The 17,583-nt window shown below is 38.2% G+C and overlaps 1 protein-coding gene across 1 annotated transcript in view; it reads left to right on the top strand.

Moving 5' to 3' along the window:
• The window catches only part of LOC149028977 (sphingosine kinase 1-like), a 36,453-nt gene that overhangs the window by 16,211 nt on the left and 2,659 nt on the right, over positions 1-17,583 (top strand). The window contains exons 6-9 of the mRNA XM_089139856.1: positions 3,829-3,915; positions 4,132-4,209; positions 4,441-4,511; positions 8,830-9,117. Coding sequence (XP_088995982.1) covers positions 3,829-3,915; positions 4,132-4,209; positions 4,441-4,511; positions 8,830-9,117 — 524 coding nt within the window. The remainder of the gene's footprint in view (positions 1-3,828; positions 3,916-4,131; positions 4,210-4,440; positions 4,512-8,829; positions 9,118-17,583) is intronic.

Here is a 17,583-nt window from a genome sequence, read left to right as displayed (position 1 = left end):
CGGATTCGGATGATAATTGGATAGTAATTTTCTTAAGTAGATTCTTCTAAATGGGCATGAATATAGATTGAATACAAGTTTTCGACTACTTATTTACATCTTTATCTTTTTATTTGTGAGGGCTAGGTTTGAAATTTAAGAATTTAACAACTTTGGTAGCTATTTTAGTAGAGAAAATATAGAAAAATAGTCACATATCATAGGTAAAATTTATAAAAATAAGAATAATAAATCTAAATAAATAACTTAATTGGATAATTTTATCGGACGGATAATAATCGGTAAGAAAGAGGTATACCATATCCGCATCCTATTAATAGTCGGACGGATTCGGATACCCCTAAACGGATGCGGATGCGAATTTGGAAGCTGATTTCGGTTATCCATTTACACCCCTAGTTTTAATACTTCGCAGAAGGGTTTTGAATGCGGAATTTTAAGATTCCAACAAATTGGGGTTAAGGTTTTGGGTTTTAAGAAGGAACTTCAAGTCAAACATCGTTTAGGGTTTTGAACTTGGGTATGTGGCTTGGGTCAAATTTGAAGGCCTTATGGGCTTTTGTTGATCCAATGTTGACAGAAGTTGGATGGTTGGGTTTTGAGATCTTGATATTAGGGTTTTATCAGGAAGAATTGAGATGGTGGAACTGTGGAAGTTGGGTTTCAGTAATGGTTTATCAGGAAGAATTGAGATGGTGGAACTGCGGAAGTTAGGGTTTCAGTAATGGTGCAGCAGTGTAGATCGAATGTTACTGGTGGGTTGGGGATGCAGTGGACAGGTTATGGAAGGAATCTAGTGGTAGAATTTGTTCATAGAAATGTTGGACTGGGCTAGGCTTTGTGGAAAACGAAAATTGAAAAGGGGAAGGCTAGGTTGATGTTTAGAGGTTTAGAAGTAGGAAAGGGTCAGAGCCAGGGGATTATTCAAATTGCGATTAGTGATGAAAAGCAGGCATTCTTGGAGATATCCTTAAAACTTGCAGAAATTTTGGCAACTATCAAGATTTTCAATGGAGATCAACTAGGGGGCGGTATTGGGGGGGGGGGGGCTTGAAGAATTTGATGGAGGATTGGGGAGAAGAATTTCTGTCCCAGAGCCAAGCAATACTCACAGATAACACTTATTAGTTAAATTATGAGCTCAACTAAGCATGACATCTATATATGGTCACTATGGTTGACATAGGTTTCAAATTCAAACTAGGAATAAAAAATAGACTAGGATCACTGTTCACATGAAAATAACTATAGGAGCCTTACTTGAAATCAAACAATGACTAAATAAAAACTACTAAACTAATAGACAAATTAAAAGTTCAATACAATCCTAAACTATTCCCATGACTTTGGTATAGGGTGGATTCCAACTCCTATTAATGTTTTTGTATGGAGCAATTCATACACCTGAGGATGTTTGTAGGCAGCTGAATTACATCACACACCTTTATGCCTATCCTAGAGTCCTAGTACCATTTTTAGTTCTGGAGATGTTCAAAAACACTAGAATGGTGCTGCTACTGCTTAAGCAAGTTTTCATTCAATTATATCACAAACGGCAGTCATGTCGTAGTGTGATGGAAAAAACACTCGAATAACTCCACAAAAGCACCATGAATGGAATCATCAACATATTGGAAGAACCCTGACCTATGAAGTAGTTCTTTCAACCATGAGGAACTCAATCAAGAGCCACTGCTAGTGGATTGTGCTTCTGGAACTGGTACCAACATGACGACATGTGTGGGTTTGGGGGCTAGGAATGAGAAGATCTTGTCCATTAATGACCTAATGTCTGACTGACCTCATGTACTTGGAGGGTAATTAATGATGATGAACAGCTAAACTTGCCATACCCACAATGTCCAGTATAATGGAGCTGGTGCTCCATGTGGAATACAATAGTGCCTGCCAGTGCCTGGTGCATACTACTTTTAAGTCACTATGTCAAAATATCATCAGTAACAATTGAATTGGCCAGGTGCTATGCTCATCTGGTCTACTATACTTTGCCCAACACTTATCAACAGCATGATTAACTTACTACAATGAGAATGCAGGCGCAAAGACTGATGAGTCTGCTGTTCTTCTTGACCACCAGTATGATGTCCTCTTCTTCCCATTTAACCTTTATCTCAACCAGGAAAACCTAAGACGCATCCATGACTATTGTCTATTGCTACCGGTAGCAAAAACATTACTATCATCTATGACAAGGAAGATTCAGATTTGGCAAGAAAGGAGAGATGGTTATCTGAATATGACAAAAAACTCCATCAGAAGCACCCTATTGCCTGTGAAACTTCACACTCTGAGACTTTTAACATATCAGATGTCATAGAGAGGATGATATATATTTAGCTTCCTGAGAATGCAAATAGTACACTCACTACTGATTTATCATTCTGATTGAAAGAGAAGACTGGGAAAAAAATATTAATAAAAGAAGAGAATATCCAATCAAGGCATATTTGTATCATGTGATAAACTCTCCCTCAATCCATATCATTCATATTGGGAAAGTGGTGTGCAACACTACATTGGCAGCCACTAATGGATCCTTGTTGTTCCAGTACCATAAAAATAAGCTGTTGTTTAGACTCATTGGTCCCTCATAATCCTTGGATTCAGTAAAAGGGGGAGTTGTAACATCTGATTCTTTTGTTGTATATATATCTAGCCTGAGCCAATGAAAGATAATTGGATGCACCAATAAGCTTTATGCAGTGATTTCGACACTTGGTGAGTCACAGGGTGTTGTGCATCACTCATTGTAATAGCGAGTTCTCTGACCATGGTAATAATAGGATGAAAAATCTAGCAACCAGATCAAGCACACATAAGAGCAGAGCATCAATAACAAGAAACACTACAGGCAATATAACTAAAGATGGCACAGCAGAAACTGAAACTAGCAGGCTTAAACAAGAAGCACTAGTAATATAAGGGCGGAACAAAGGACCAGAAACCAATGGTCCTGCAGAATAACAAATTGGCATAAACTGAAATCAGCAATAAATAGAGATCTGACCTGGAAGTACATACTGAAGGCCTAAAAAGTGATATATAGCAGTATTGTAAGTTATGAAACCAAATAAGAATAGTGGCAACAACTAGCCTACTAAGAACCACCACAGGGAGGGAAAACAGAAAATTAAGATGGCCAAGAAAGGAGTATTGGGAGATAATAATTGCAATAACCAGCTACTAAGAACAAATCTCAGGCAGAGGAAACAGCAAACAAGATAAAAAGGGTATTGGGGAAAAATAACAGAAGGGATTAAAAACTGAGCATATCTGGCAGATCCCTTAGTAGAAACTAGAAAGAAGGATTTAGGCAGACAAACTTCCCTGTGAAGTTGATGCCAATTTGATACCTGGATCTTCAAATAGATCGGAGTCATAGAAATTGCAGGTAGCCAAGAAACAGAAGAAAAAGAAATCTGATCATCAAGAGCGGGCGTTAATCATCCACATAGAAAATTCAATACCATCTTAGATCACAACCACTCCAAGAAGAAAGAGTCATGTCATCTGGTCAAGATAGAAAACATCAACCATGAGAAATAATGTTAGAATGACTGCTATAACTGTGAGCACTGATGTTATTTACAGATAAACAGCCAATGAAGTCCATAGGAGAAAAGGATAGGACGGGAATACCTTCTTGTGGTGAAAGAAAAGAATTTAAAATATGCTACCTGATATATTGCCACCCTTTTGTAAAGAGAAGATGAATGGGTTGATGAGTTGGGCTTTTAAGTTATTTCTTAACAAAGTTATATATGTTTCTACTGTACCAGTTTGAGAAAACAATGCTTGTGGATGCAGGTACTGGAAATGGTATGGCAAAATCAGTTCTGGATTCTGTCGGTTATCCTTGTTCAGTGACTAATGCTGTTCTTACAGTTATTCGAGGTAATCTTTTGTATATAGTTGTTTCCTTTTTCCATTTCGTGGTGGTAAATCTGTTATACTGTTACTTTGCATTTCCCCATTGGAGTATTAAGTAATAGTTGTCATCCGCAGAATGAATAGTTGAACGACTTGCCCTTATGTTCCTTTTCTCTGGTTTTAATTAATGCAGTTGGTTGAAATTTGTGGTTTTAACACTTACATTGTGTTAATTTGCAGGTCACAGGGTTTCACTTGATGTTGCTACAATCTTGCAGGGGGAGGCTAAATTCTTTAGTGTCCTGATGCTTGCATGGGGTATTGCCCAAAAGTAACATTTTAGTTGAATTTGGTATATAAGTTCCATCTGAATAATGCATGCTGTACACATCTTTTGTGTTGCTGTTTCAAGAGATTTCTGTATCCATTATTTATTTTATTGGAGTCCTTTTTTTTTTTTTTTTTTTTTCAGGTATGCTTCTCTTATCTCACTAATTATTATTTCTGTTGTCCATTTGGGGAATTGGTGGGGTTGGGTGGCAATGTCAGGTCTGGTGGCAGATATTGATATAGAGTCTGAGCAATACAGATGGATGGGGAGTACTCGCCTAGACTTCTATGTATGTTTACAATATTGTGTTTATGATTGATAAGCGTCTTAATTTTATTTCCTTATCCTTTTTGTAGGAATGCGTTGTTGCTTAAGTTTGATGCATATAACCGTATCTCCCACTCAGGGTTTAAAGTATTAATATTGGGTATCTTATCAGAGACAAAATAAGATACTCTAACAATAGGCATGCAAGTGGTCAAGAAACTTATGGAAATGCTTTCAATTGATTCAAAATACAGTGGCATAAAACACTAAATAAATAACATGCAACACATCATGTATAGAAAGTAGAACATAGGAAAATAAACTGTATAAAAGATGATGTTTCTTACATTTATTAGTATAAAAAAAATATTATTATCAGTTTTCAGAAGATTTCCAGTTTAGATGCAATTATCATTGCATCCCCACCCCCCCAAAAAAAGGAAATAAATATATAAAGAAGATACTAATTTGATGCAATCATTTTATTTTTTATTTTTTATTAACTAACCTACTGATCTATTGCAAAAACAACAATACAAGCTTTGTCCTTGCCTTACACTCAGACCTAATTGAGATCATATTGGATACAAGAGCTAGGCTATATCTCTCTCTCCTCACCTCGTTTTGATGTAAGCAAGCCTACCCCCAGTTCCCAAATCAGTAAATTGTGCCCAACAACTAAGCCCACTTGGTCCGAGCCCATTGGCGCACCAAGTGGGCTAGCCGAACCATACCAGGGGTAGTTTGGTAAATTTTTCACTTCTTTTGGTTACTAATTTAGTCCAATAATTTGCATTATATTTTTGTGAGTCTATATCCTCTTTTATTTATTTATTTATTTATTTAGTGAATGTTGAGAGTCCTAGTCAGAGTCCCAATTGGAATCGATTTTAAAGTGAGATTCCTTTTTGATAATTACTTGATATTTTTGAAACTTGTTTTCCTTTAACATTCCTTCTTTTTTTTATTTTATTTTTGGGTGGTTGCTATTTTTTGAGTTGTAAAGGAGATCCTAGTCTATAAAGGATTTCCCTAGTTGAGCCAAGTTAGGTTTCCATGTTTAAGTCTTTTCCCTCCCAAGTGTAAGGCTATTTAAAGCCCCCGCCTTTTTACAAACTAACAAGTTGAAGTTGATGAATAAAATTCTGAATTTGGAGGCAAGTAAAGTCGTGGTCTTCTTTGGAGGGCCATGGTGGATTTGAGTGGTCTTCTTTATGTTCAACCCTAGTTCTTCAATTTCCAGCATTAAGTCAACAAGTCCAGCAGCAGCCTACTCTCTCCAAGTAAGTTACAGCAACCCCAGCACCTTCCCATCCCCATTCCATCCCCTCCTCTCCCCTCTCTAGCCCATAGCAACCTCCCGTACCCGTCCATCTTCCATCTTAGACCACCCAGCCCCTTATCTCCCCTCCACCCAAGGTTGTCAAGGTGACCAAAGCGATTGGGGCTCCACTTAGGCGTTTAGGCAACGAAGCGACACCTAGGAGTCAATAAGGCGACCAAAGCGGCTAGGTAAATTTTTTTTCAATACAAGTACTTTTTAATACAATTACTTTCTATAATAAATAAAAAAACATTTATTAGTCACATTCATCCAAAAAAGAAAGCATTCAAGAATCATAATTATGAAAAAATTATCCAAAAAAAAGAACACAAACATAAGTTCATCATAATTGACTATGTCCTAATAGGGCGAACATGATAAATTAATAGATCTCATTATATCGATTTCCAAGTCATTGTCTATTAAATGATTCATTGATTCTCGATGTTGAGTATGGCTCATGCTTCACATTTTGCTACCGATGGGCAAAGGGTCCGGGGAGGCCTCCCCAATAGGGGTGTGGGGGCAGCGCCCCCGGAGCTTGTAGAGGTCCTATGTCACTTTGGGCATTGGAATTCCTTTGCAATTTGGGACTCGATTCTGAAATGACTAAGCTATTAAATTTATATATGGTTTTGTAGAATAAATTTTGGTTTAAAAAAAAAATTATGTACACAATGTAAAAATCGGTTGCTTTAGCATCTAGGTGGCAATAAGGTGCACGAGATGGCAAAGCGGTAGCACTTAGGCGAAAAAGCGGGAAAAAAACAGTGTGCCAATTAAGCTGTTTCAAAACAAAGTGGTTGAAAAACTGCTTTGCCACCTAGGCAGACGCTTTGAAACACGCTTCCACCCTTATTCCCCCCAATTCTTGATCTTGCAGCAGTTCTGGAATTTCAGAACGGAAAAGAAAGAAAGAAAAGTGAAAAGAAAGAAAAGAACGGAAGAAAGTGAAGAAAGAAAGAGAAGAAAAGGAAGATCGAGAGGGATAGGAAAGAGCCCAACTGCCCAAGATCCTTCCTAGAAACCCAAGAAACCTATCCAAGACCAACCCAAAACCCTATAACAGCCCACATCTTTCCCTAATCCAACCTTAAACTTCCCTAGGCTTAACCGCAGGCTTCCCCTTCCATCCTAGGGTAAGTCTAGGTATCTCTAAGACATCTTGTATTTCTTTGTTAAAACCCTAAATTACTTACTTCCCAATTTCTTTCAACCCATCTAGGTTTTGTTAAACCAAATGTTTCCGAAAGCCCTAACCTTCCAAAGTTTCACCATTAGACCCATCCCATCTAGATTTGTTAAAACCTTAAATTCCTTATTATCTCATCTTGGATTAGGTAGGACCTGAGTTTCCTATTCTTGGTTCTTTATTTGCTGGTTCACAAAGGAGAGGGTCTTGGAGTAGCCCTAATTTAAGGGAGCTAATTGCACATCTCAAGACGCTAAAATCTTGGTTACATCACTTCTCCTAACGTCTGCTCCTAGCTCTTTTTTTGGTTCCTTCAATCCTGATTAATCACTCCTCTGTAAGGGGGCATTTAATAAGCCTCTGTTGAACATGGCCTTGCCACCTCAAAGGACTTTCTTGTGGCTTAATATGTATTCAACTATTCAAGGTTGTCAAAGTGTTTGCCTAGGCATGCCTAGGCAGCTGCTTTGTCACCTAGGCCCATTTTTGGGTTAAGACGACTTGGTGTCACCTTGTTGCCTTGCTTCGCCTTGGTTTTCGTTGCCCTCTATCGCCTTGCCTCACCTTGTCACCTTGTCACCTTGTCACCTTGACAACCATGCATATATTAGAACTATTTCAAGCCAGCTCTAGTATGGTCATTCATTACTTATCCTTCCTAGTTTTGCCACTCATCCATGTCAACATCCTCATTTTTGCTACATTGAGTTTATCTATGTAATGCTTATTAGCAGCCAAACACTGTACGCTGTATATCATAGCTGGTCGTACAATGGTCCTACAAAATTTTCTTTTTAGGAATGTGTCGATTCAATTGCATGATCTATTGCGCAACAAAATAAAAAATTGAGCTGTTCATGGCCTTTCAGGGTTTTATTATTTAACACCGTTCATGGGTGCTGTTCATGTGAACACTAACTCATGGATAGTTCCCTTTATTATAATTTTCTTCTCTCTTTTATTGTGAATAAAGGAGCTGGTTGATCTCATTGACCACTTAATCATTCTGTTAACAATACTTATGCAGATCTTTTTCTAATCATTGATTATAAGTTGTTTAACCCTAAAATGATAATGAAAATCAATACTATCAGAGTTGCTTATGCTATAAAAAGTACGGAATCAAGTTGATTTTGCCCCTATAAAAAATTAATAATGCCTTACAAGAGCTCTCAACAAGTGATTTACTGTCTGGGGAGATTTTATTGTACACTTTCTAAAAGATGTATCAAGCTTATCCTAAATATCTACCATACAGTGCCACGTTTCAGCCTGATACAGTCAATATATATCTACCATATTGGTACCTTAAAGATATAGAACATATCAGTTAGTATTCGGTGGATACTGTTGCCTGTAGGACACTTAAAACCTTGTCCTCACGTCAGTTTTGGTATTTCGCGTGCATCTTGAAGAAACCAATAGCATCAGGAGGCGTATTTAGCTTTCATATTCCCTTTTGGATAGGGAAGGGGGATTATTCTTACTATTATATCAAGTCTTATGAATTCAGTTATTTATGTCCTCCGGAATCTCAGTACTTTTTATTGAAGTTAACTTTGTTGGGAAATGTACTTGCAAAATATGTATGAGGCAACAGCATTTCTATATATATATATATATATATATATATATATATATAGGTCGAAACAGTTTCTGTTTAGGTCATCCAGACCATGTTGTGCTGTGCGAGTACCTGTACTGCCGATCATATTTATAGAAAAACTAGATCAACAAACCAACTCAAAATGAGGTCTGTATAACTGTAAGTATTATGGATCACTAACATTTTCTAATGGAGGTTTTTACTACATGTTTATTTAGGCTCTTCTACGAATAATGTGCTTGCGGAAATATGGTGGACGTATTTCCTTTGTGCCAGCACCTGGGTTTGAATCATTTGGGATGCCATGCAATGAAAGTGAATATTGCAAATTTAGTTTGAGTAATCAGAACCTGGAAAAGGTAAACGTTCTGGAGCATGGTTATCAGGGACCTAAGGTTTCTTTGGATGACTTGGAGTGGAGGGTTATTGATGGACCGTTTCTTGGAATTTGGCTTCATAATGTACCTTGGGGAAGTGAAGATGCAATGGCTGCACCTAATGCCAAGGTTGGTGTTTCATCCCCCCCCCCTTTGATGTTTTCATGAGATATTGCATTCCTTTCTCTGTTCAATCTCTGTCATATGCTTGATCTGCTAGTTTGACACAGGCCAATGCACTAGCCTCAGAAGCACTAGTACTTCTTTCCAAAGGATAATGAATTTTGTAAGTAGTCTTCCCATTTATTAGAACCTTCCCAAATGGATAACAGAAATACCATTCAAAAGTAGAAAGTAAAACCTAGTGGGCTTATAAAGTGACTATCAAATAAAGGCTGACTGACATGTATTGAATAATTAGTGGTTTGCATAATTTCCCATGTCCAGCTCTTACTCAAAAGCCAGTTTGCTTTCATTTTATTCCTACTATTCCCAACCCACAACCCACTCATGTTTTCAACCTACACAAATTTGGTAGGATAATAAGCTGAGACATTGTGTAAATGAACCTCTGGATAATTTTTTTGCCTTTGTTGGTTTGACACTATTTCTGTGGATTGTGGAAGAAATCCAGAAATTAGTCCTGTATTTTTCTTTGATATGGTGATTTTAAACCATGGAAACAGATATGTGACCTCATATATTACTGAAATGGTGGTTGTTATTAGTACTACTCTGATGTTCCACCTTAACTTGTTGACAAATTGGACATCGATTTGCAATTCAGAAACTTGGACTTGGATCTTCATGACTTTCCACCAAAATAGAGCCATCAAGCCATGGTACAGCCTGACACTACCTGGCTGTAACTGTATAGGCTGGTTGGTGTACCTCTTTTAGAATTCTTGATTTAAATCTTTCTCGTAAACAGTTATGTCCTGAACCTTAGAACACCATCATCAGAGTGTAATCAGGTTTCTTCCCTTTTAGCACTCCCTTTCTGATCTTCTCCAGGAATTGGGTCATTTCCTTGTTTAACTTAATCCTTTCGATTGATGTAGGTTGAACCATTGGGTAGCAATTCATCCAAGAAAAAGATAGCAATGGCATCACTTTCAATCATTACTGAATTCTTCGTTCCTGAAATCATCTAGGATATGTTGTGTCAAATTCAATTTTTGCTGAAATCCTTGTGTCTTCCTATTGAATGCATTGACCACACACCAGCCGTTCCTGGATGGGAGAAAATATCAGTCTTGGTCATTTATCAACTCAAGCCATCCATGCCATCTCATGTTCAGCTCCTTCTAAGTAAAAAGTACTTCAAGCTCTTGTGGTTTTAATTAATTTCACCTATATAAGTAGCATCTCTAAATTTTAGTATTAGCATCACTGCTACCACTTACAAGTCATGGTCGGGTAGTTTCTTTTGTAGTCCTTAGAGTTATCTAAAGGCAAGCAACCACATTCCAGTATTGCATCCGCATGCAGCCAAAATGTGAAGCGTCACTAAAGAGACACCTGCTTCCGAAGTTTTGAGTTGTCTGAGAACTTCTGACTTGTGTTAGAGAGACGCAACCAGTGTTTATTTATAATAAGAATATGAGAGACAAGAGAGCAGTTCCTGATGTGGAATTATTACAAATAATATCCTAGAGACAATTCTACCCTTAAGAGTGTTATTTAAAATTACAAACACTCCCCCTCAAGTAGGACATGCTGATGCATAAATATCAATCAATGCATTCGTGCCAAACTTGCTAGTAATATTGCCAAAAACTTTCGTGCTCAGACTCTTTGAAAACGCATCAGCCTTGTGGTTGTCAAATATAACAAAAGAAATGTGAATTAGTCCAAATGTGAATTCTCCTTAATAAAGTGTTTGTCGATCTCCACATGCTTGGTCTTGTCATGCTGAATTGGATCATGGTCAATGCTGATTACTGATTCACTGTCTGAAAATAACTGTATGGGTGCCTTTGAATCTGTCCTTAGTTCTTGAAGTAGCCCTTTCAACCATAACACCTCACAAATTCCTTGTGCCATTGCTCTGAAGTCTACTTCAACACTCGACCTAGCAACCAATGTTTGTTTCTTACTCCTCCAAGTTACTAGTTTTCCCTCTACATAAATGCAATATCCACAGATAGACTTTTTATTATTAGGACACCTTGCCCAATCTGCATCTGTATATGCCTCAATGTTCAAGTGTCTATGAGGGGAAATCAGAATCTCCTTTCCTGATGAGGCCTTTAAATACCTTAGGATCCGGTAGATAGCATCTAGATGTGAAGAATGAGGGTCATACATATACTGACTCACCAGACTAACAACAAAAGTGATTTCTGGACGAGGGTGGGATAGATAAATCAGCTTTCCGACCAGTCTTTGATAGCTGGACTTATCCATAGGTTCTCCTTCTTTGGCCTTCAAGTGTAACTTAGGCTTTATAGCAGCTTTGGCTGGTTTGCACCGTACCATCCCTATTTTGGTTAGGAAATCCATAGTGTATTTTCTCTTGGAGAGAGATAAGCCATTAGCTGAATATGCTAGTTCAATGCCCAAGAAATATCCAAGTTGTCCCATGTCCTCAATTTTCAGCACCCAACAATGCCTTTAGAGCCGAAATCTCTTTTTCATTGCTCCCTGTAATGACAATATCATCCACATAGACTAGTAGAATTGTTATATAAGAGTCTGTTTTCTTGATGAGCAAGGTATCATCAACATTGCTCTGTCTATAACTGATGGACACTATGGCTCTATGGAATCTTCCAAGCCATGCCTTGGAGACTACTTCAACCCGTACAAAGCACACTTCAATGTGCACACTTTCCTTTGAGTTTTAGTAGAAGTGTACCCTAGTGTTACATCCATAATTCCATATACACTCCCTCTTATTTCTCCCCATGAAGAAAGACATTCTTTACATCAAGTTGTTCAAGACTCCATCCCTGATTTACTGCAGATGAGAGCATCACCTATATTGTGTTCATTTTTGCAGCTAGAGCAAAGATCTCTTGGTAGTCAATCCCATAAGTCTGAGTGAACCCTTTTGCTACCAGTTTAGCTTTATATCTTTCCATTATACCATCAGCTTTGTGTTTGATGACAAATACCTATTGGTTATTAACAGTCCTTTTTCCCGTAGGTAAGCTCACCAGGTCCCACGTTTGGTTTTCTTTCCATGGCTCTCATCTCTCCATCCATTGCTCCCTTCTAGTGTGTATGAGTTAATGTTTCCTGCTAGTGTTAGGATAGAAGCAGAAGACTAGGAAGAAATAACGCTTTGAAATACTATAGATAGCGATTTAAGCTTGTAGTATGCTTGTGGTTGCTTTCTTAATGCAATCGGTTAGTTTAATGAGGATCCTGAAGTGGAGTAAAGAGTTGATTTAGCAGCAGCAGACTCTTCAGTACTAGGAAGTGGAGCTTCCAATCGGATAGGGACAGTAGGGGGAACTTCCTTAATTGCTTTTCTTTAAAAAAGTCTTTAGGAGAAACTGCAATGTAGCTTGTTGCTCCCCCTACATGTCACTTACTAGTCCATCAGCAGTTGTTCCTGTCCACTTACTCGATCATCCAAGTGGGCTTCATTATCAAGAATATCAAAGGGAACATCCAAAGAGGGATGAGAACCAAAGCCTCTTCACTATAATCACTCTTTGCCTGAAGAGGTGATGGGGGAAAATAAGAAACACTCCTACAAAACAACATCCATTGAAACAAACATCTGGTGGGAAGGAGGATGGTAAAACTTGTAACCCTTTAAGTGGTAGAGTAACCAAAGAAGATACACTGTAACCCATGTGGGCCAAGCTTACCTTGAACATGATGGTTTCTAGCAAAGGCAACACACCTAAAAACCTTAGAAGGGACAGTGAATGATTTTGTACCTAAGAGGACTTCAAGAGGGAAGCGCTGTTGTAAGGCACGAGATGACATCCTATTAATGAGATATGCGGTTGCAAGAACAGCATCTCTCGAAAATCAAGGTGGGACGTGCATGGTAAACATTAATGACCTAGCAACCTCATGGAGATGACTATTCTTGTGTTCAGCCACTCCATTTTGAGGTGGGATGTTAACACAAGAAGTTTGGTGAATGATGCCATGATCAGCCAATTTGGTCTAGAACTCCCCAACTGTATATTCAGTCCCATTATTGGTAAGAAGGATTATTTTGCAGTTCTAGTCCCGAGTAATACTACTAATATGCAAAATATTAGTAGAAAATTGGGACATACAAAACTGAAGATAGCTGTCAGGAAGGGTAACAATGATGGATCCTCTTCCAAAGATTGAAGAAAGAGACCCATGGGCAATATGTACCCTTGGTGGGGGCAACACTAGCACTGAAGGTGATCAGAATGTTGTTTCCTTGAGAATTAAAATAGGGTGGATGAAGTGGAGTGGCGCATTTGGGGTCTAGTGAATGTATTCCTTCAAAGCTTGTAGGAAAATTCTATTGCGCCATCACATGAGTAGCTATGATGTATGGTGTAGAGTGTTGGGCTATTAAGAAGCATTATATAGATAAACTCAATGTAGTAGAAAAAACAATGTTAAGATGGATGAGTGGCAAACTCGGAAAGATAAGATAAGGAATGATCATATTAGAGTTGGTGTTGGAGTAGCTTGGATAAATGATAAGCTATGAGAAAGTCGATTGAGGTGGCACAACCACATTTGATAAAGGCCTTTAACTGTCATGGTATGGAGAAGCAATCTAGTTCAAATTGAAGGAATTAGAAGAACTAGGGATAGACCTAAAATGACCTTAGGAGAAGTGGTGAGAAATGATATGCATACCTTAGGCCTTGTATATCTAGTATGGTGTCAAACAGAGCTGAATGGAAGACAAGCATCCATATTTAGTTAGGACAAGGCTTCTTCTTGTTGTTGTTATAATGGCATCCCAAGCAAGAGATCCATATTTGAGAATATGCTTGTTCCCTTTAATTTATCAAACAAATCCTCTATTTAGAGCATAGGATACCTGTTCTTGATGGTAAACTTGCTCAATTCCTTGTAGTCGATGAATCTGCATAAGATATCATCCATCAATTGGCATGGAGATCCTCAAGGTGACATCTAGGTTGTAAATAGCCCTGTCCAGTAGCTCTTGCGATTGGTTCTTATTCCTTCATCTCAACTGGAGCTGTTAGGTATGGAACATTTATGATGTGTACTATAGCACATACTAGGTCAAGTGCAAATTCAATCTCTGTGTCAACAGGTATCAAGCTACGTCATTTGAGAAAACATCAAGGGATCCTTAAACTTGATATCTGAAAGTACAGCTCCTTAGCCTTAGTGTCCACAACACTAACTAAATATCCAAGGCATCATTGCCTAAGCAGCTCCTTACCTAGCTAAACAACTTAGTTTGAGAACTTGGTTTAGGAACCCAACTCAGTTGGGGAAAAATTTAGTTGACTGAGATCTTGCCAAGTTGATGCACCTTTTTTGTTGAAACTGAAGCCTGCTTTGGTGGAAGCATACAATTATTGTGAAAAGGATATATGGAGATCTTGCTGAGATATCTGAGATATTGACTTGTGTACCATTTTGTCTCAGAATCACCCCTCCCAAAAAAAGAAGAAAGGGTGTTACCTAGATCTCAGCAAGTTCTCGATCTATACTGAATAGTTTATTTAAAAAAAAAAAAAAAAAAAAAAAAAAAAAAATCCTGCCATCTGAGATGTTACCTTATCTCCCATGTAGTTGAACTTTTTTCTATAGAAGGGTCCACACACCACTTCCTTCTTAAAGCAATGGATCCTAGCATGATTTCTTGCTAACTGGTCCATGCTTAAAATTATGTCGAAGTCTCACATCTTCAATAACTACAAACTCTGCTTTAAGCTGTTTATTCTCTAATTGGACTAAACAAGACTTGAAAATCATGTCCGAACCCGACCTCTCTTAAAGATGTCATTACACAGATTAGTCTCTGATGTCCTACACAGTCTTCAATTTGGTGGAAAAGTTATGTGAATAAATGAGGAGGTTGACCTTAGTTAAGTAATACTAGTGCCAATAATACCTGCATCCTGTTGTGTCATTTGCGTAGACATTCTGATGGGGCTTCCGTCCCCCAGGACTTCCTTGATCTTGCTACTGCTGCTGCTGCCGCCGCCCGTGAGTATTCCATATCAGGGGTTCTCAATGAGGTGGCCTTCCCTTCCACACTTGTAACAGATCTTTGATCCAAGTCTCTCCAGGGTTTGTCTTTCCAAACTTTGAGCAAATTTCAGGATCCTCAGCTGTGAGTGCTCCCTGTACCATACTGTTTGTAGTTTCTTAGGTAGATAACTCTTACTACTTTTAGCTGGGAAGCACTGCTTTGTGTGTCCTTGTTTTCCACCTTCTGGGTTCCCTACACACAATAGAGCTCTCCTCAAGACTTCAGCATAGGTATTCAACTTCAATGCCATCACCATCCATTGTAATCCTCCATTTCTGGCACTTTCAAGTGACAAGGCCTTATCATAATCCAGGTCCGACAAGGACACAGTATAGAAAGATAGGTCTTCAAACTTGTTTCGCAAACACTGTCGTCGTCAGGTTCATTCCTGCAACTTTCTGAACTCTGCTGCCTTCTCCCTTCTCATGTTAATATGGAAATTCTTCTCCCTTAAAAGCTCCAAGAACAGGCTCAAGTAATCTACCAACACGCCAACACACACCTTGTGGTCTGCCACCACAAATCAGCCTCTCCATACAAAATGTAGGTAGCACAAGCCATCTTCTGCTCATTGTTGCACTAGAACAATTTGAAGTGCTTCTCCAGTTTCCTTCATCATCCTTCTGCTACTATTGGATCTGTTGAGCTACCCATAAAAACTGAGGGGCAGAACTTACTTAACCCCATAACCATGTTTGATATGTCACAATAGGCCTGTGAGGGTTATTGACAGGAATTGCCTGATTGTAGCAAATACTAACAATCATCTCATTTTGTGCCATAGCTGCTCCTTGATCTTGTGGAGCAGGGTTTTCTTTATCAGACTGGTGGGTTTGGGACATTATGTACGGGAAACTCTTCTCCAGGACAAATGGGCTGACTCTCTACAAGTGCACAGGGCCATAACCTGGCAGCGACAACAAAAGAATACAAGGATGCATTGGATAGCTTTTTTTTGTTCAAGCAAGGAAGATAAATTACAAATATTATACAACCAAGTACTAATACTTACCTACAGATACAAAGTAAACACACACACGGAGCTAAATTGCATTGATATGACTCATGCGACAACCTGGGCTCAAAGAAGGTAACAAGCTCCGTACTCACCAAGTAAGTCCTTAGGGAATAAAATTCATTGTAATTAAAACCAAACAAATTGCCAGATCATTGTGTTGTAAAAGAAAGAATTGTAAGATTAGTCATATATATGACAAGATGAGCTGTTAGGTATAACCTTAACTTAATCATATTTACACAGCTTGTCCAAAGTAGTGCACAACATGTACGCAGTTCACCCCAAAATAATAATTGTATGTAACCTTCATCAATGCTCTAGAATAATTACAGAATATTGTCAATGAAAGTAAAATAACTTCTTCAGAGAGTTAGAGAGATTCCATTGCATCTATGGCGCTCTGCCTCCAAAGTCTTGAATTTTGTATTCCTTGTCATCTATGGATGACTTGGTGCTTCCCCGATCGGATCTTGTCATAGTCTGAAACTTGAGATATAGAAAAATACAAGAGAAGGGGAAGGAATAAAGGGATATAACCAAGCCTCTTACCTTTGGCCTTGTCAGTCTCTTACTAACCACAAGGGCTTCACATCTTTCTACTGCATCTCACATCAGACCACAGGAAAAACCAAATCTCATTCGTCAATTGAAGTCGTGGAATGAGCTTATTGGCCTATACAAAGTATTGATGCTTGTAGCACTTCGACAGAAAATAGAACATTAGAAACTTAATAAAAGGAAACTCAAGCACTCAGGCATATATAGTGGAAGATTTGTATAGTAAGAAACTTAAATACAAGGACAGATCACCCAATATCTCTTAATTAAAAGGAAAGCTCACCAAATATCAAAGTAGCATCTATTAGAACTGACAATATAGACCACATAAAATACCCCATGGTGCTGGTTCAGTGAGCCAGCTAACACCTAGACCTTAAGACTTGGTCTGGCCTGGAATTATACCAGTTGGAAAAATCATCCTGGGGGTGGGGTACTACGAAAGGAAGTTGATCATAGATTATCAATAAACTTAAAATGGATTCTTCCTGGGTCGATGCCTGAGCGGTTAATGTGGACGAACTGTAAATTCGTTGGCAATATGTCTACGCTGGTTCAAATCCAGCTCGGCCCAATAATTCGCCAATTCATCATGAGGATGAAATAATCAATTTGTCCTTCAGAAATTTTTGATAGGGAGGAATAGAAATAAAGAAAAAGAGTCCATTTTTATGCTATGTTCCTTTTTTTTTTTTTTCCCGCATATTTTGTTTTAATGATCTAGATGCATGTCATGATCTCTAAGTATAAGGAAAGTAATGTAATATGTAATTAAATTAAATAGCAAATTTTAATTTTAAATTAAATAAAGAAGGAAAAAAAGAGTGTC

This window comes from Hakea prostrata, chromosome 1 (assembly GCF_041222555.1).
Source record: "Hakea prostrata isolate BN-2017 chromosome 1, UWA_Hpros_2, whole genome shotgun sequence".
Taxonomy (NCBI): Eukaryota; Viridiplantae; Streptophyta; class Magnoliopsida; order Proteales; family Proteaceae; genus Hakea; species Hakea prostrata.
This window is presented reverse-complemented; position numbering and strand designations above follow the sequence as displayed.